Raw genomic sequence first — 19,371 nt, 5'->3', positions numbered from 1 at the left:
CACTCATGGAGGTAGAGGAGTATATCGTGTTTCAAGGTGTCACACAGAGAGAGGATCGTAGAGGAAGATGGGGAACAATGGCGTCGCCATGTGGCCTAAGTGTATATCTTAAGTTGCCGAGTAACTACAATGGCAAACCCACCAGGCTATGACAAGAAACAAGATATTTGCATCATCAGCTGATTCATTCATCACCTAGGCAGGATGTTCGTCGCACCTGTATGACACGAAGAGTAAACAGTGATACTAACTGTCAGGAAACACACACACACGCACACACACAGAGGACAGAGGAGAGGACTGTCCCTTTAAGACTGATAAAACACAACAGCTCCGCACGAGCCGAGCGCATCGATGTCGCGCTTTACATTGGACCAGTGATTATAATATATGTACACCTGTGCTACAGCGGGCAGAATTCAGCAGCTAAACTGTGGTTTATCAAGATTAGTTCACGTGAGGTCTACTTAGACGTTTTTTAAATGGCGGGAGGAGAAATTTGACGCTTCGCTCAGCCGGTTTGCCTTCTGGTGCGTAATTGATTCGGTAAGTCGTGTTTGTGTCACTCGTAGATGATACATATCTGTTTACACGTCTTCTCTCTCGCTGAATTCAACACTATAGTGTAGCAAACCGCGGTCTCCGTGTTGTCCTGAAAGCAGCTTTTCTACAGGGTTAATACAATCCAAGTAAATAAGGATGTCAGTGTGTAAAGTTGCCATTGTGTTTTACTGTAGTGGCCATCTTTGGATTCTAACGTTACTCTGAAAGGAGGCAGATAACGGCTATTATTAACAGTTATTTCATCACATTGTAATAGCATGGAGCGATATTTAGACCCAGTGTCGACACCACAGTGACATTAAGACACTCACTGGGGCTGTTGATGACAATAAACAACCACTCTACTGCAGTAGCTACTGATATCACTGAGCCAAATATACAACACCACACATATAAGTGAACAACAGAGAGACCATTGTAATACAACAGTCTTGAAATACAACCTTTTTAATTTATAGTAAACTATTTAAATTAATTGCAGGGCTATTGCATTTAGTTGGGCCACTTCAGCTTGTAAAATGTGTTGTTTTTTTCTGGTCACATACTGGGTGTAGCTAGATGAGGGTAAGACCTTTAAACTCCACTATCCTAGTGGGAGATCTCAATAATAATGCAGTATATTGATTTTCTCCTCCAGCCATTTGTCTGAAAGCTGTATACTCCTCTTAAGGATTCATGTTTCCTATCTGTGCATTGATCTGTAGTGAAGATAAAAACAAAGCCTCTGCAGTGTAGCTCGTTTGGATTTCTTGATCATTATTTTGTAGCATATAATCGGGTTGTTTGTTTGGAATAATAATTGGAAATAGGTGTCCTTCAGTTCACACATCTTCTCTGAGGTATTTCTACTTTGAGGCTGCTCTAAAAATATCTTTCTAGGCCACTGTTTCACTCTCTTTTTACACCAGGGAAGCATTATGCAAAAAAAAAAAGTCATCTAAATGCAATCACATAATGTTCCTCACTGTAGCAGCCCGCTAACACTGATGATTTAGATTAGTCTGTGACATGTATATTGTTGTGATGACCTAGGGATGCTGAATGCACCACTAAATGCTTTTTTTTTTTGCAGAGTGGAGAATCCTCAGCTGCAGCACTCATTTTGGCTCAGTCTCAACGAAGCCTTTTTTCTCAGGGAGGGGAAGACTGCAGGTTCTCAACTTCCTACCTTTCTGTTTTGCTTCAGGACGTCCTGTACGTCAGCCAGGCAGTGCCCCCCCCCCCTTCCCTCATCTCTCCCCCAAAGATAAATGATAATGGAAGACAAACGCAAGAAGCGGAGCCCAAAGGTGTCCCTCCCCCAGCCCCCTCCTCCCCCCGTCAACCCCCGCAAAGTCTCCGTCCTGCCTGCCAGCAAAAGTGCCACCTTCTCTCTCGGCCTGCCGCAGCCCCCCTCCCCCAAGAACAGAGGCAAGTTTAAGCGGTCCATAGGAGCTGCAGGACAGCCCAAAGAGGTGTTCACAGCTGTCGTAGCGCCACCGAAGACCACCAGGTTTGTGTCGTAGAGAGACAATAGTAGTTATGAACAGCTGCTGCACACGTTCTTTGCCTTTTTTATGTCCCATCATCTCATTCGTAAAGAGAAGTAGTTAATGCTACATCTGAGTGTAGTAGAAAAAGTGTGCGCTATCTTTAAAGTGCCTTTAGAAATAGATACACGACACTCACTTTGCATTGACCTTTAAAAATACACAGGGGAACGTCCACTTTAATAATATTTAATATCACGTCAGAAAGAATTTGTCTTGAAAGCGTGACTTTCTTTTGCTGAACAACTGGCATTTATTGGATAATAGTGATTGCAAAATAAATGTTTAGCATTTCGCTAAGATGCTAAACAAATTGAAATCAAATAGCTGTGGTGCATTGAGCTGTAATGTTAAGCTCACTGCAACAGAGTGAGAACAGCAGCAGACTGACTCAGTAATGTCTGTTGTACAGTGATATTGCAAAAGCACTGTTCGCATGTGATGAGTGGATTGAAGGCAGGATTGTGATTTACAAGAACAGATCGGGTATGATCGTGATGTTTCTGTTTGTTTGTCCTCAGGCCCCACAAGGAGAAGCCCCGGGCCCCCCAGCCTGCAGGGCCCAGTAGAGTAGTGCAGTCTTCCCCCCTGCAGCACTCGTTTCTCACAGACGTCTCAGACGTGAGAGAGATGGAGGGAGGCCTCCTCAACCTCCTCAACGACTTCCACTCAGGCAAACTGCAGGCTTTCGGTAAGGTAACCTCGATTAGAGAGGCCACCCAGGGAATATTCTGTTACGGCCGGAAAATAAAGCCAGTTGAAAAGTGAACTGAAATCAGATAGTTGTGGGGCTATTTTTACACTTCTGTTGCCATGGAAATACTCAAGACTTTGCTGTAATCCTCCTGCAAAGAAAGAAAAGTTACACAGTTACTGGTTTTCCAGGTAAGGTGTGCTCCTTTGAGCAGCTGGAGCATGTGCGTGAGATGCAGGAGAAGCTGGCACGACTGCACTTCAGCCTGGACAGCCACGTGGAGGAGCTCTCAGAGGACCAGAGGAAGTGTGCCTCTGACCACAACCTGGAGCACCTGCTCTGTAACGTAAGCACAGACCACAGCAGCAAAGGTCATGCTCACATGTGTTTGCATTTTTTATAATCTGCACTTTTATTTTAAATTGCACATTTTTGCATGCCAAAACTACCCCCTAAATTACAATACATCGCGTGTTACATTATCGTCTCTGCCGTGGCGGTCGCGTCAATGAAACTCTACTCTGAAAGTCTGCTCTGGTTTAGTTACTTTCACTGTTTGTTTTACAAACTATCAAACGTAACGCTATGGAGTATTTAAACAGAAAAAAATGATTTCACTATTTCAGGGACATTTTAAGTTCAAGAAATAATCAAACCCTCCATTAGGTTAATTCTCAGTTTTTTACTTCTATACATCAGTAAATCTCTTATTTTAAAACCTTTGTGTCCCATTTCTTAAATGCACTTTGATTTATTTTAATAAGTGTGTTTCAGTCATAGAATCATCTGGGCATGTCCCAGATGATTCTATGTTTTTATTCTCAACTCTGGCCAAAACACTTTATTTGCCCTTCAAAAACCGTAATATAATAAAAAACCTGGAGAAAATGAGATGATTATGTCATGGGAGCACTTCTGTTATTAACTGTCTTTGAATATTCCATCAGGGGAATAGTGAAATACTGCAACACGCTTTCTTTTTTTTGGTTCCTTTTAAAGAGCCTCAGAGAGGCATTTATCACATCTATGCCGTGTTAACGAGTCGCGGTCATGACATACAGCAAGAACCAAACCGATCTTTTCCTCCTTTCACTCTTCACAGCTGTGAACCATTAAAGCACATCTGCCCGCCTGAGATGAGTCAGAATGCTCTGCTGAGTGTCTTCTATGTGTTGAATGTTGGATTATTATCCAGCACAAACGGCTGAGTGTCGTCCAAGAATGCCTTGAAAGCGTTTCTATTGTTAGCGTGTTGTGTGGAGGCTGGTTGCCCACGCCTGAGGCTGGTATGTTCGCTGAGGGGAAGTTGCAGTGCGATGTGTGAGGGAGGTGAGAACGAGCCTTCAGCTCGTTACGCACACACACACACACACACACACTGCTGCCAGGAATACTTGCTGGCGGCGGCGGAGGAGAACTGTGCCTCGGAGCAGACGGGCTGTGGAGTGACTCTATTATGTGTGAATAAGAAGGGAAGTTGACCAGTTGCTTTTGTAAACAACATGGTCTGACTCAAATATTGACGTCACACACACTCACACAGGCTGTTATGTAATATGATCAGTTAGTGATTAGTCCCCTGTACTACCACACTGTGTTCTAGTTGTGTCTGTTTCTATTTTCATTACACCTCTCACCCTTTTCTTCATTTGTTCCTGCAGCTGGAGGAGCTCAGCACCTCCATGTATCCTTTTCCTCCATTCAATGACTGTAGTTCTGGGAATCACCCAGCACTCCAGGCGCAGACACTGGTTTTAAATCATCTATTTTTACTTCAGTGTTTTGTCTGTGTGGATCCTTAATGTGTTCAGACAAAAGCTCCACTTGGCTGAGAACCAGGACCTGCCCAAGACGTCTGGTCCCTGACGGGGAGCGGAGGATGGCGACCACACTCTCATCTTCTCCCAACATCTAACCAGTCCAGGTTGCCATGGCATTGATCCAGCTGCCTTAGTAACAGAATGGAGAGATCCACAGGAGGAAGAGGAGCTGTTTGGTCTGTGAAGCGGAGGAAACGATGTAGAGACTCGAAGCAGCAGAGCATTAAATGAACACTCAACCAAAACCATAAGCCCCTCAGTTAAGGCACAAGAAACGATCGGCGGGTTTACTGAACACTTGTGTTAGATGAAATACGTTGTGTCCAGGTTTTTAGCATGTTCTTGGCACAAACTAACTTGGCTCCAGTTACTTGTTACATCATTTCAGAGAAAAAAAAATTTAAACCAAGTGTACGCTTTGTTTCGCTGTGTCCAAACAGCTAATTTCATGACGTTGATTTCACAGTATGCCTTGTCTTTTGCATCGTTTCAGAAGGTATGCCTCTCTGTTCAGAAATGTTAGTCGACAACACCACTGTGGTTAGCTCACAACTTTAAAAGGGAGTTTGAACTTTTGCTATTATTCTGAATGCACTACCTTGTTTTTATAGCTTTGCTTTGAAAGTTTCATACTGGCTTTGATACATTTTAAAGGGTCTATGTGAACAGATACAAAATGTATGTTTTGATGAACTTGCATGTAAAATGATTTATGTGCAATCCAGCTACTGTATTTGTTGACACTGATGGGTTAGAATAACATCAGTTGGAGGATTTTGTGAGTACTTTATCAGGGTTACCCTCTAAAAATGACAAACAGTAACATGTATGGTACTGTGTTGTTGGATAGCACATTCAAAGAGTTAATGCGGCTGGAAGAAGTCTCTGTACAGTACAATTGCAAAATGGCAGCTACTTTTATAACTAAATGATTTGCGTTGTATTAATTCCAGACTTGGTAGCAGTGTACCGTGGCCATAATATTTAATTCCTGACAAGCTTAATAAAGTTATGAGTGATCAATCAGAAAAATCACAGCATGTCAAATGATTGGTGCATTTGGTTACATAATACATTTATATTCTGGTTGCTCCATCAAACATCCTTTACAGCCTGCAATGTTCTGCACACATTAAAAGGGCTGATTCTGTTATATCAATATAAATAACTGGCATTATGTATTGAGTCAAAACAATGGAAAACCTGTGAAGAATCTTGTGTGTTCATTAATAAAAGTAAATTAGGTAACTTAAAGGCACAGAATGTGTGTTTCTTGAGTAAAATTCAATTACCCCTTTAAAAAGATATGACCTTAACAGATGAGGCAGAAGTTGGTTTTACAGAAATAAAACACTTTATATATATATATATATCAATCTGTCTCTTGTTCACAAACAAGTTCAATATAATTTAACAATGCGTTAAAAGGCTACTTGAAGTCTGGCACTATACTGAGACATAATCACATCTGGGCCGTCACTGTTTCTCAGGCAACAGCTGGAGTAAAACTGAACTCTGTTTCCTTTCACGCTGGATCCAGGAGAACTGGTTCTGACCCAACCTTGATCCAGGCATCATTGTGTGTGTGTGTGTGTGTGTGTGTGTGTGTGTGTGTGTGTGTGTGTGTGTGTGTATATATACACATATACACACACACACATTTATCTCCTTAACAAAAATATAAACAATTTTGAGCCTGCCAGTCAATTTTGGTCATGCAAAAAAAAAAAAAAAGACAGAAGTTACCAACTCAGCACATCATGAACAAGACTTTGAAACCATTACACAATCGATAAATTATAAACTGTGCCATTATACAGCATACGATTACAGAGTAAGCTAATACTGTGCAAATACACATTTGAGCTGTACAAAAGTATTTTGTACTATTTGTTTTTGTTAATCTCAATTCACAAAAAAAAACTACATAAGACATTTTAAAAATATCACACCACATTTGATGAAACAGCAAAAATATACATCTATCGGGTCCCTGTCTTCCTCGTCTTTTGTGCATTTCAATCTTACATTCCGCAATAGTGTCTGATTTGTCTACAGTACATGTTAAGATTATGAAAAAGAAAAAGCAATAACAATCAGGATGGTAAAATGTAAAACTCATGAAATCTATCATGATAATGAGCTACCTTTTCAAAGTGCAAAGAGAGCAGGTTGAATATGTGTAAGACCTGATGTCAGTATGTTACAACTGTCCATGCTTCTGTACCAGAGGAAATCTCACTGATATAAGATTAAGAGCTCCTATTTCTTTAAAGGACTTTCTCTTTATTGATACAAAAGTGCAGGCACTATAAGAAATGTAGAACATCTCTGTCTTCAAGTAAGGTCAGTGTTAAGAAGTTCCTCTCTTCCAACATCAGGATGTGTTTGGATTCTCTTTTTACCTTTAGGATAAGGTCCTCAGGACCTCATTTAAACCTGTATGGACATTGGCAGGCTGGGAGGCAGCACACTCGGTCAGACTGGGCCCCATCTGGGCGTAAAGGGCTTGGCACAGGCTGGCGGTAGCACCCCTCACGCTGCCGCCCCGGCCATGAACGGTGCCACTGTGGGTGGAGGTGCCCAGGAGGAGCCACAGCAAGGGAAGCACTTTCTGCTCCACCATCTGGGGCTTGCGAGGGTAGAGCTCAGTCACCAGATCTGGTAACAGAAAGCGAGAAGAAACAAGAGGTGGTCAGACACAAAAAAAAAACAACAATTTAAGAGCCAAGGCTGAAACTACTGCAGTATTCAGAATTATTAAAACATACATACCGGCAACCTTTACGATAAGATCCACCTTTGCTTTGCCGTTTAGGAACTGAGCCTTGGTGCAGAAAGGCTGAAGAAGAAGTATGTTATCTGTCACGGAAACAAAGACAATCACAAAGTCATATAAAGACAGTTCTCCGATTAGACTTGCAATTCACTTCTACCGGAAATATTTGAAGGCGCAAGACGAGTACCAAGATTTGAAATAAGTGCATCAATAGCTCCAATAGCAGCAGAGTAGATGGCGTTGTTCTTGGAGTTGAGGTGATTGTCCATGATTGCTGGGACCAGGATGTTGACCACTTGGGACAGGTTGTCCTTTAACAAGTGGATGATTTTCTGCAGAGACTGGAGGGCGTACAGGTTGACCTTGCTGTTGGACTCCTGCAGCCTGGCCTTGAACGCATCAAACAGCTGAAAGAAGGCAAACCGGAAGGAAAAGAACAAAAAGGTGAGAGAGAGACATCGTGGCGATAACTGAGAACCATGACCAAGCACATGACAAAGAAATATTGATCGGCTTTAAAAAGAAACAAATGCTGGGACGAACCGGGAATATACTATTGATGACCATGTTGGGGTTGTGCTGGCAGTCGGCCACAAGCTGGTCGATTCCCTTGATCCTCTCTCTGAAGTCCTTTGAACCCAGCAGACCTGAGATCTGCTTGATGTATTCGTTCTTGTCTGCAATACTCTGTGTCTGAGATCTGCAGCTGTAATGGCTATTAGACTCCCTGTGGATGATGCAAAGCACATCAAACGGTTTACTTTTACAAACCTGTGAGTAGGTATGAATAACTTTGTACTTTCTATATGCGTCATGCACTTTGTGTTTAGTGACAGGTTTGCTTAAAAGGCAGAAGTTAGCGTTGTACGGTGTACAGTGCTGCTGTGCTGGTTCATGTTTACACCCACCGGCTGGTCTGGTTGAGGGGCTCTCTGGTGAGAGAGGAGGCCCTGACTGTACCGCTGCCTGGGAGGGAGCGTCTACCCCTGGCCGACTGGGTTTCTTGGGGGATCTCACCAAGACCCTAAAAAACCAACAATCTCAAGTTAAGAGGACGGCGTGACCGTTTAGCTGAAGCACCATAAATGTTATAAAAGACATACAGAAAAGTTGTACCTTTGTCTTGAGAGTGAAGACGGTGTCTCTGACAGTCGGCAGGTCTTTGGTGGGGATGTATTTCTCCAGGATCTTGTCAAAGTCAGGGTGGGAAGAGAGGGACAGCAGCATTCGACGCCCAAAGTACCTGCGGGTGGAACCAGTTTGATAGTGTGAACCCAGACACATAAGTTTAGTTATTAACAGTCTCTGTCCTGCGTAAATTCCCGCTTCTAAGCTGCGATGTCATTGTTGGCCTTGCAGATGTCACGTCCATAAATCAGCTGTTTTGTTTTTAGATATCCATTTCAGTCATAGTCCTGTTTACATACATGGGACAACACAATATTACAAATCTCACCAGCAAACTATGGCATCAAAAACGAGTAAAATCATCTCCGATAGAGTCGACAAAAACTGAACATTATGAGTCTATTTTTCTGGTCACTCTATGGATGTTATGGCATGTGCCAACCAATGTACGACAAACAGTTTGTAAAATTAGGAAATACTCACGAATCTCATCAAATTTGTGCTAACCTAAAACGTTCAAATCAAATCCTTGCGTACGAACCTAACTGGTGTATGCGGCAACAAAAGCAAAGTGTACCTGGCTTCCTGTGAGGAGTCTTGCGCCAGCTTGGTGACGGCAGGGAGGATTCTGTCGGTGAGATCTTTACCTCCAGACAGAAGGCGGGCAGCACCAACCTTCTCCACTAGATTAGCCAGGTGCTGGGCGGCGCATCTTCTCACCACTGCATTGAGGTGACTATCAGAAGAAGGGGAAACCAACTCAGAAATCAAAAGATGAACAAGTGCGCTGAAACAGCACATCACTGTGTGTGTGTGTGTGTGCAGAGAGACACACGCTGACCTGACTCCCCCAGAGAGTAAAGCGTTGATGCCACGAGTCGGTGTGCAGTGCTGGACCATGCAGCCCAGTGCTGCCTCTACATCCTGCCTAATGAAGGCGTTACTCTCCCCGGCCTTCAGCAGTAACGCTTTCACCGTCCCCTCCAGCTCCTGGTCCATTGCCTTCTCAAGGCGGGTGTACAGGTCGCCCAGCGTGCATACTGCGACCCTCGAGACACTTGACCGCAGGTTCTTCACCTGAATGATATGGACATTATTAATTCCTAACGGGGAAACGGGGGCATTCCTGGCAGTCCGTTACTAAGACACTGAGAAAGGAGCTGTAAAATAACAGATCAATACATAAATCAGGAGCTAAGCGGTTCAAGTTCAGATGGAGTAAAAAGTACAAATGATGTGGGAGTGTTATACAACAAGTTATACTACCTCTTGAATGAGAAACAGGCAGACATCATGAAGCCTGCCCTGGAGTGTGTCTGAGTGGTAGTGAGCCAGACTGCGCAGGAACGTCAGACCCTCGATCTTCTTCTCCCTGAAGATACATAAATACATTTGAAAAAAGACAACCTCTATAGAACCCCTGGATTTGAGTTATTAGTATGATGGATCTAAACTATTGTCCTAGGAAGCAGTGCATCTGAGATACTGTAACAAGTGTTTCTCACCAGTCCTCGGAGCTCAGCAGGTTAAAGCTCTGTGTCAGTGCCAGTTCAGGCTTGGAAAACGAACACAACTCCGGAGGCTCAGAGAGATTTTTCTTGTGACCCACAGCACCAGGGGACAGCTCGTCTAAATGGCCCGTCAAGACACCAAACAACACACAGATTCACACACAGTCTCCGGTTACATCTCTATCAGTCTGACAACGAGCGGTGCGTGTGGGCGGTGGTGCATTAACAGCAGGTTGTCAAAACAAAGCATTTTGGCACATTACCCAAAAGCAAGCGTCTTATTCACCCATGCTCCGATGGCTCTGACAGTCTAATTAATGTTTCAACATTTTCTATTAACAAAGACCTGTTGAAGCTCTGGTTCATCCATTTATAATGCGGTGGAATATTGCTAAGTTGCCAGCCAGTGTCGGACCCACTGAGAGAGGACACACAGCAACATTATAAAGCTACACAGTGACACATGATTGAGCTTGAGTCTGTTTAGATCTACTAACCGGAGCTGTGGGACAGCGATGGTCGGGTTCTGTTGAGGCTAGGGGCCCTCCTAAGTCGGGACAGGTTTTTGGGGTTCGGGGGCACGGTGGGGGGGCTCGGCTGGTGGGGTGGGGTGAAGCACTTGATGGGGCTCTGGGGTCCTGGTTGGCCGACGGGGCTGGTGGGGCTGATGGGAGGCTCATCGGAGAGAAGGTCTGCTTTGGTGGACGCCAGTGCGCTGCCGTTGCGATGCAGATCTACATCAGAAATAAATCATTTCAAGTCTCTGGGTGCAAAGGTTATGAACTACACATATGGATGATTTCATTGCTTTAAAAAGGATACAATGAAATGTTTCATTATGGCAACAAAAGTGATAAAAATGATTACCAGAGTAGAAAGAATCAGAAAAATCTAAACTAGCTAGAATAAAAAAAATGATGGAAATATACATTTCATCAAAAATAAAAAAAATTATTTGAGCTTGCCTTTGATGATTAATGCTCTATTCTCCTCTGTGGGTGAGTCAGACAGCATCTGTCTAACGCGTTGGCGGATCTGGTCTCGTGTCTGGTCCACTTGACTGCACTGCCCCTCTTGCTGATCCAGACACTGCAGCCTCGTCTTGTCCCGGCTAAACCTTGCGTTCTTCACCCTCTGCGGTGCATGCAGCGGTAGAAAACACACCAGGTGGGATTTTAGTAACTGGAAACTTTGTATGCTGTGCTATGATTTAGCTACTGGACAAAGTGTGACTAACCTTAACCTCCTCTGGACGTGGGCTGTCATCACCGTCTAGGTGACAGCCGGTGACGGCGTGGCTGTGGATGCCTGCTGAGGGATCAGTGGGGGGTCTGGTCACAGAATCACCCTGCTCAAGTGACGAGGCAGCTCCCGGACGGCCGGAGGACACTGCGGTGCCAAACATGCCTAGGAAGCACGAGGGGGATGTTTGCAGAGAACTTAAATGTGTAATATCACTGGTGGACAGCAACCCTTCTCAACTGCTAGAAGAATCAGTAATGAGATGTATTCAAACTCTTTTATAACGGTTTGTGATTATGGGAAAACAATGTCCACTGAAAACTGGCTACGTTTCAACGTAACATGACAATATGACAAACGGAATAACTTATGGGTACAAATCAAGATCTAGAGAAACTGACCTCGTCCAATGACTCCTTCAGCCATGTCCGTGGCAGGCAAGTACCTGCTGCTGTGGCTCTGAGAGCCTAAGAATCAAAGGAATACTGATTAATTATCCAAGCAAACAAATAGTATTACCAGGTAAATACAGGTGAGAAATCTCAGTTTGACTGACCTTTGACCGGCTTCAGAGCTCTGACGGATTCACGGAAGGCTGGTTTGACCAGCGAACTGGACGGTCCCGTGTTCTCCTCGTCGGTTTTCATTATACCGTTGGAGTAAGTGACTCTCTGCCCAACAACACCCACGTCGGACGATAGTTCGCTTCTCTGTGACAATCCTTGGGGAAAAAAAAAAGCATAAATAAGATAAAGTAAATGATAAAATAGTTTAGGCAAAACCATAATATCCCCTTTGATACCTTGAAGGCTGTTGAAGTCCATGGACACAGAAGACCTCAGGTTTGCAGAAGGCACTCTCGCAATGCAAGGTTTCATTCCTGGAGCAGCAGAGTTTCCGGGACTGTTGACGGACGTGACAAGTGAGAAATAATGCTGGAACCAACTATTACATCACAAGCATAACAACATCTGCTACAGGCAGCAGAATGCAGAGCCCGTACCTGGTTTTGATGCCGTTGAAGCTCGAGTTGGCGACTGAGCTCAGACTGGACAGACCGCTCTCACTGGCTGAGCTGGTAAGCATTGGAGAGGTGTGTGACGGGGAGTCCGGACCCAGGTCCAGCCTCACAGCTGAGTCGGGGCTGTCTGGATCTGAACTGCTCAGGCTCACCTTGGCCCTCTTCTTGGCAGCACTGTTGCGCAATGAGCGCAGGGAGTTCAGCATCTGTGAGCACCACACAAATGAGCACATATGAGCACGGAGAAGCAAATAATTAAAAGGAGCCAAACTTCAGAGTGTGTTTCTTTAAGTGTGTTTGCTGACCTCCTGCATGTCCAGAGCATCTTCCTCTTGAGTTTCTTGCGCCACACTGATTCCATCAGGGTCCAGATGAAGGTCCCTCTCTAGCTGTTGATTCTGAGGGCTGCCGGGAGCATTGGACCTCTGGCCATTATGGGACTGGACCTGCTCTGCTGGTGGGACAACTGGCGAGATAGATAGGGTTGCCCTGGTGCTGCTCAGAGCCCGGCGGAAAGACGAAGTGGAAGAAGAACTCACAAGGGAGGCCCGAAGAGGCCGGGGAGAGTATCTGCTGGAGAGATGGTCTCCTGACGGGGGTAGAAGATGGAGGATAAAAGAAAAAGATACAAAGAGGCCACACCGTTTTTACATTCATCTGAAAGCTCACGTCAACTTAGGTCTTTTTTTATTAAATTACCCTTTGCTGCGCCCGTCGTGTCTCTCCATGGGCTGGTGTCTCGTTGGTGAGGGCTGTTCTCTCTCTTGTTGGGCCATGTGTTGGACATAGAGAGGGAGGAGTCTGCATGGCGGCGGAACAGTGTCGGAGTAAGCATGCCTCCTGGGAGGGAGGCCAGTGGGTAGGATGGCAGCAGGAAGGATCCGGATGTGGAGGGGAGGGAGAACGTGCGCTCAACACTGGGGTTCCTCGAGAGTATGCGTCCCTTGGGTGCCGCTGTGAGACAGAGCATTCACATGTCAGGAACCATGAAATACTGAGTCGATAAAAAAGGTAACACGGTGGCAATACGGTTCACGACTGTCTGGATGTTGAAAACTTTCCATTTAAATAGGACCCAAGTGCGTTGTTATCCTGATTTTCTTCTTGCCATAAGTATGCAAAAAAACGTTTTTTACAAGCAGATCATTGTGAGGTAATGACTCCTTACCAACATCTGGGTCGGAGAAGTTGGTGGTTTTAAAGATGTCGGGGTCCAAGTTGAGGCTTCCACTTCTTCTGAGGCGTGCAGGGGTTTCCCTCCTTCTGGAGGATTGGGGCATCTGAGGCGATGCAGAACCTAGATGGAAAGTAGAGAGAGATAGATATATATATATACATATATATATATATCTTCACACTATAAACCTAACAGGGTTGCACAATACTCAAATAACCTACGTGACAGTAACAACCTCTCTGTAAACCAAGGCTTTTAAAGGGGGCAACGACTATTGTAATTCTAGTTACTAGACTTGGTTTACTTTAATTTCTCAGGGATACACTCATGTATGTTCTGTAATTCAGTTGTATGATATACTTTGATTGGGGGATTATTTCCACTACATTATTTCAGACTGTTGCAGTTTCATTATTATTACTCCAATAGCTTCATTATCACTTACAGCGCGATGACTAATATTACTATTAATTAATTACATTACATATTTACCTCGGAGTAATTTTACTTCGTTATATAAAAGGGACAGTTCTGAGTGAAACAGTAACGGTGTAAAGAGCAGAGAAGAGATGTGAACCCAGACACACTGAAGCTGGGGGTGTTATGGTTTTGGTGTGTTGGTGTTGACTCACAGTTCAGAGTCACTGAAGAACGCTGGCTATCAAGAATTCAAGGCTGCATTACCGATCCCATTTTTAACACATATATAATGACAATCGAGAACAAAACTGTTCTTGATCTGGTGGTGTCATGGAGAAAAATGCTTCTGGTGGTCAGTTCTACTCTTTCCAGGGTCTTCTAAAAACCTTATTTAATACATAATTTGTCAAATCCAACAAAATGAATAAACGTTCCGTGAAATGTTGATGATTAGATTGTTTGCTGAGACGAGACACATTCAACGAGAACAGACTGTTCGGGAACACAGAGACAAGGTGGAGGAGGTCACACACACACACACACACACACACACACACACACACACACACACACACACACACACACACACACACACACACACACACACACACACACACACACACACACACACACACACACACACACACACACACACACACACAAGATCAAAACATTTAGCAAAGCACCGAATTGAAGCAGAGAAAAAGAGACTGCATTCACATATCGTGAGAACACCTACTACACTCAAGATCTTCATTTAAAGGATTCCACAAGCGTGCGTCCGGATTACATCGAATACAGAAGCAGCATTGGAACGAGTCTATTCCTGTGTAAGTAGTGCAGGTCAAACAGCCAGTGGCTCAATGGTATGAAATCCAACAGAGAATTCACTCAGGTGGGAAACAAAAATCACATTTTGAAAACATAACATTTGGGAATGAATGAATTAGGTCGGGTGCTCTGCTTTTCCTCTCATAAAGATCGTATATGAGAGTTTGATGACAATTGTCTGACAGGATTCATCGTGTCCATAACGTTCCAGCAGGCTACAGCTCAGAAGACCAAACAGTCGGTGCGTGTCATGGCCTCTACAGGCATGCTGTGAGACCGGTGTGACACTTATCTGCCTCGCAACTGTGCTCATTTCAGGGCTTTTGGTGACATGTGGCACGGTGACCCCTCTGACTCAGCATGCTAATACAAATTTAAAGCAGCTCTAAATTGAGTTTGGCTGAAGTGGACTATGACAACCAGTTAGTTGGACTTGTCACCTCGTATGGAAAAAATTTATGTGTGTGTGTGTGTGTGTGTGTGTGTGTGTGTGTGTGTGTGTGTGTGTGTGTGTGTGTGTGTGTGTGTGTGTGTGTGTGTGTGTGTGTGTGTGTGTGTGTGTGTGTGATATCGAGAGAAGAGAGTCTTGGCACTTACTGAAACTGGGTATGTAGTTCTCTTGACTCAGCTTCTTGGACAGGGGGAGGAAATCCTTACCGGCCACCTATTAGTGGGCAGAAAATCATTTATTTTAAAAATTAACAATAGAGGATGAAGTTCAAATGACTAATGTAAAACAATCCTTAAACAAACAGCACTCTGTGTGTAATTCCATCCACTGGCCTGAACAAAGGGATGTAGCATGTATGTTCCAGCTCAGACGAGAGACGCTGGCATTTGCGAGGCTCTCCTGCTACTGTAAACAGTACACGTGAAGTTAAAAATGAATAAATCAAGTAGAGACGGAATTAGGACATTATTTTTTTGCATCAGTGCATGCAGCTCAGCCTCTGAGAGAGATAGAGAGAAAGAGAGAAAGAGAAAGAGGGAGGCAGAGGTTATTCCCACTGCCTTCAACCTGATCAGCACTCATTGTGGAGCACTTGGTGTGATTGTAATCAACACTAGAGCAGTTAAAAAAAAAAGCCATGTTGTTTTTTTTCACAAGCATAACACTGTGATATATCCAATTATGTGTCGCACCCCCTTCAGTAAGTGTGCTGTGTGGTAATGGGGTTGCTGGGAAACAGACACCGCTGTAAACAGAACGGTTTTTTTTTTTTTTCAAACGAAGGCTCTTATTTCTCTGGATAATAGTTTCCAGAACAACATATTGTCAATCAATAACTCATGAAACCAAGTCATTCACCTCAAACAAATGGACATTATTAGATAGAGCCGATAGTGGCTCAGTTCAACAAATCATTCCAATTTACTAGCTAATAAAATACGACATGGTACGTATTGCACATCGGTTAACCTGGATCTTCACACGGCTTCTTCTCCAGACATTGGATGCTCATCTTTTGCAGCAACAGAGTCACTGTTCGGGGAAACCACTCATCTACCAGCACTTCTTCCAGGAATAGTGTCAGTGATTTTACCGATCTATTCTTACCACTGTTTAATGAATTGCGAGACATCTAGTCAACAACACAAGTCAGCCTATTGTTACCCTGCCGACACAGATTCATTTAAAGTCATGTAAACAAAAGAACAGAAATCAAGCATCAAGCATTATGAACCGTGAAACAATATGAAATCATATGCACAAGCAGATGAAGAGGACGATGCAGATCTCTATGACGCAAGATGTGCAACATATAACTATCTCTCTGCAGCACATCATCCATACTGCATCATGAGAGCCATAACTATATTTAGGTTCCACCCACCCAAACGCTCTCTGACGAAAGTGACACCTCTAAGATTTCGGTTTGGCTGGGTGCCTTTGGCTGTGACTCAGCTTGCTCAAACAACCAGTGTGCATTTCTGACGGTAAACAAACAAGACGATGAATATATTGTTACTGAGGTTTAGATTTCGTCGTTCCTCCGTAAACCGAGCGAGACTAAAGGGAGGCAGAATAAATAACCACTCCTTTCATGCTCTTCAGTGACTGATTGGGAGCAAATCAACAGACGTCCTGGTCACTGAGATGCTCTGTGATTTCATAGTCGATGTGAACAGCACTCTGGTGCTCCGAAAGGCTGTACAAGCAGCTAACAAATGACTGATTAAGCCTTAATTGCATTGGATCACAAAGAGTATTTTTAGGGGGGGGGGGGGGGCGAACGCTGCTTGTTGAGTCAATAGCCGCTTCATTAGTGTCAATCAATGGTAACCAAAAAGACAACAATTCCATCTGTTCTCTGGGTGTATCAACCTACAATATACCGTGTAAGCTGTCCTATCTTATCTACCATATGCTAAATCTGGGAATGTTCCCAGATGGCTTAATTATCACAATAGATACGTGAGAATAGTGACGATGGACCCCACCTTTTCTGAGCATTTTGTATTCAGCGCACTGCCTTGCTGGTCATTCTCGGTGGATGAGAAGCTCGACATCTCCCAGGGTAGTTTGTTCCTCCCTTTACCCGCGCTGACGATCCTCCTCTGAAGTGGAAGGTCGTCAGTGAGGGAGCCCAGGCTGCCGTAGCCATACAGCCGGTCCCCGTCTGCTTCGGTTCTGTGGCTCCTGGCGCTGCTTACCCGCCCGCCGTTCATCACCCAATCCAGATCAGCTCCAGAGCCGTGCTGCAGGGAGCACCGGTGTGCCGGTTTGGGGGCCACCAAGCCGTACTCCACTACCCCCTCTGAGGAGAGTTTGGGGAGGACGTGCCTCGCTCGTCTGGCCTGTACGGCTGCCATCAGACCCTCGGCATCCTGGTTGAGTTCAACCATGTCCACAGCTTTCATTAGAGGCTGCTTTTTCCCCGTGTCAAGGCAATAGTCAAAAACAGCAAAGAGCTCGAGGGCGGCGTGGCGGACCTTCCTTTTGCTGTCTGCCAGGTACGGGGCCACCTCCAAACAGAGCTTGGGGATGTCGAAATCTTTTCGAGGATGAGTGAGCATCGCTGCCATGATGATGTTGAGGACATCTTCCCGAACCCTCGAATTCTTGTGTTTCAAGTTGCCAGTGACAAGATCCAACACTTGTTGTGGCGCAAGAGTTCTCATCAGCTGTCGAAACACATTCATGTATTCATTTCTGGTGACGGTGTGAGTGTCCCCGAGCGCCTTCAGAGCCACTAAGACTATCTGTTTGAAATATCTGTCTACACCTGTGTCTAGCTTCTGAATGAGTAGGTTTAAAACTTGTAAAGTGCCGTACAACACTTTGAAATTACTGTCGTCCAGAAGTCGAGGGAGAAAATGGATGAACTCCTCAATACTGCCAGAAGGGACTGATCTCATGTCCACTTCTGAGAGGATGTGTTTGAGCTCTTCCACCCCATTCGTGCGGTTTTGGTAATTCTTCAGGTCCAGAAGCAGTGCCTGTAACTCATGGGAGATCAACCCAGGTATCATCGTGGACGGTCTTGCGGTCGTGGTCAAATTTGAGAATCCAAATGGGCGAACACAATCCTGTGAGGACAATAGTAGCCGTCCTCTTTACTTCGTGATTTCATCCTGAGTGGTTTGTGATGGAAACCCACTCGCCTGTTCATCAAGCTGTGAATGCAAAACAGGAAGAAAAATGAGCAGGACTACACACATGACTGAATCAATTCTCATTTTCTCAGAGGGGAAATTAAAAGTCTTTGTAATAATGTATGCGAACATGTCACACAGCCAGGTAACTGCTTATCGCTCCTCAACATCACGATCGATCATCGATGAACTAACGCTTCGGTAGATCAGATGTTAGACTACAGCCATTAGACACAACCACTTGTGGCTGCCGAGCACGGTACCGTTAGTTATCGGCAGGTTTATATAACATTTACTGCTGCATTACGTTACATTATGCCCTGCTGTTGTAACATGAGTTAGTGTGATGTGTGTCGACCCCGGGAGCCACTTATACGATACTGAGTAATGCCATCAACGGGTTTATCAGCCCCGGACTAAGTTACCGTTAATACTGGTGAGCCACAGAGATACTTAGCTTAGCTATCGTAACGTTACGGTGCTAAGCTAACTCGCTACTCCTCTCACTGTTTCAGTGGTTGGTGCAGGCTGACTGGGCTAGCAAAGTTAGAAAAACAGAAAGAAAGCAGACCTTAAATGCCCCCTGGCGCTCCTCCGTGACGCTCTTTGCGACTATTTATTTAATGTTACGTAGTCCCAGTGTCCGTGTCATGCTGCGGCAGCTACAGCTCTATAAGTGCAGACATCTTCCCTGGTTGTTTCAGCTGCTGTCTGGAGTGTTGAATGTGTGAAAGCTACAGAGGTATTCCTGTAGAGAGGAGCCCACACACACACACACACAAGCTCACACACACAAACACGCGCACACATACATACACCGAGGAAGCAAAATGGCGAATACATGTCGCAAACTGAGCGCTTCCATGGTGACGCGAGTTTCCAGACTCCTCCAGACGGTCCATCATCAGCACGGAGCTGTGTGCACACGATGAATGAAAGATATAACATAACATACACGTCCTTCATGTTGGTTTGTGTACTTGTATCTAGTTTTTAACTCCGCATTGTTTAGGAATACAACATAAATATAACTTTAAATGTTTGTTTCTGTGTGTTTT

General features: G+C 44.5%; 2 protein-coding genes across 3 annotated transcripts; one reads left to right on the top strand and one right to left on the bottom strand.

The window, feature by feature from the left end:
* Positions 1-1,814: 1,814 nt before the first annotated feature.
* On the top strand, positions 1,815-5,841 carry ccdc28b (coiled-coil domain containing 28B; the record flags this gene model as incomplete). 2 transcript variants are annotated; one of them, XM_079174420.1, is made up of 5 exons in its annotated part: positions 1,815-2,056; positions 2,615-2,789; positions 2,984-3,133; positions 4,449-4,471; positions 4,599-5,841. In XM_079174420.1, the coding sequence occupies 5 exons, from the start codon at positions 1,815-1,817 to the stop codon at positions 4,651-4,653; spliced, it is 645 nt and encodes a 214-aa protein (XP_079030546.1). In that variant the 3' UTR covers positions 4,654-5,841. The 2 variants fall into 2 exon arrangements, with proteins under 2 accessions (XP_079030546.1, XP_079030545.1); XM_079174419.1 differs by having other exon boundaries at positions 4,449-5,841.
* A 122-nt stretch (positions 5,842-5,963) lies between these two features.
* togaram1 (TOG array regulator of axonemal microtubules 1) lies at positions 5,964-18,950 on the bottom strand. Its single transcript, XM_079174422.1, has 23 exons — positions 18,885-18,950; positions 17,159-18,334; positions 15,314-15,380; positions 13,457-13,585; positions 12,988-13,242; positions 12,594-12,877; positions 12,271-12,494; positions 12,070-12,170; positions 11,824-11,988; positions 11,669-11,734; positions 11,263-11,432; positions 10,991-11,159; positions 10,523-10,759; positions 10,020-10,143; positions 9,781-9,886; positions 9,356-9,591; positions 9,092-9,250; positions 8,503-8,629; positions 8,295-8,410; positions 7,930-8,113; positions 7,574-7,793; positions 7,383-7,469; positions 5,964-7,268 (listed from the first exon to the last, which is right to left on the bottom strand). Exons 2-23 carry the CDS (start codon positions 18,188-18,190, stop codon positions 7,015-7,017), a joined length of 4,512 nt encoding a protein of 1,503 aa, XP_079030548.1. The 5' UTR covers positions 18,191-18,334; positions 18,885-18,950; the 3' UTR covers positions 5,964-7,014.
* Between the last annotated feature and the right edge of the window lie 421 nt (positions 18,951-19,371).

This window comes from Pholis gunnellus (assembly GCF_910591455.1).
Source record: "Pholis gunnellus genome assembly, chromosome: 15".
NCBI classification, from domain to species: Eukaryota; Metazoa; Chordata; class Actinopteri; order Perciformes; family Pholidae; genus Pholis; species Pholis gunnellus.
This window is presented reverse-complemented; position numbering and strand designations above follow the sequence as displayed.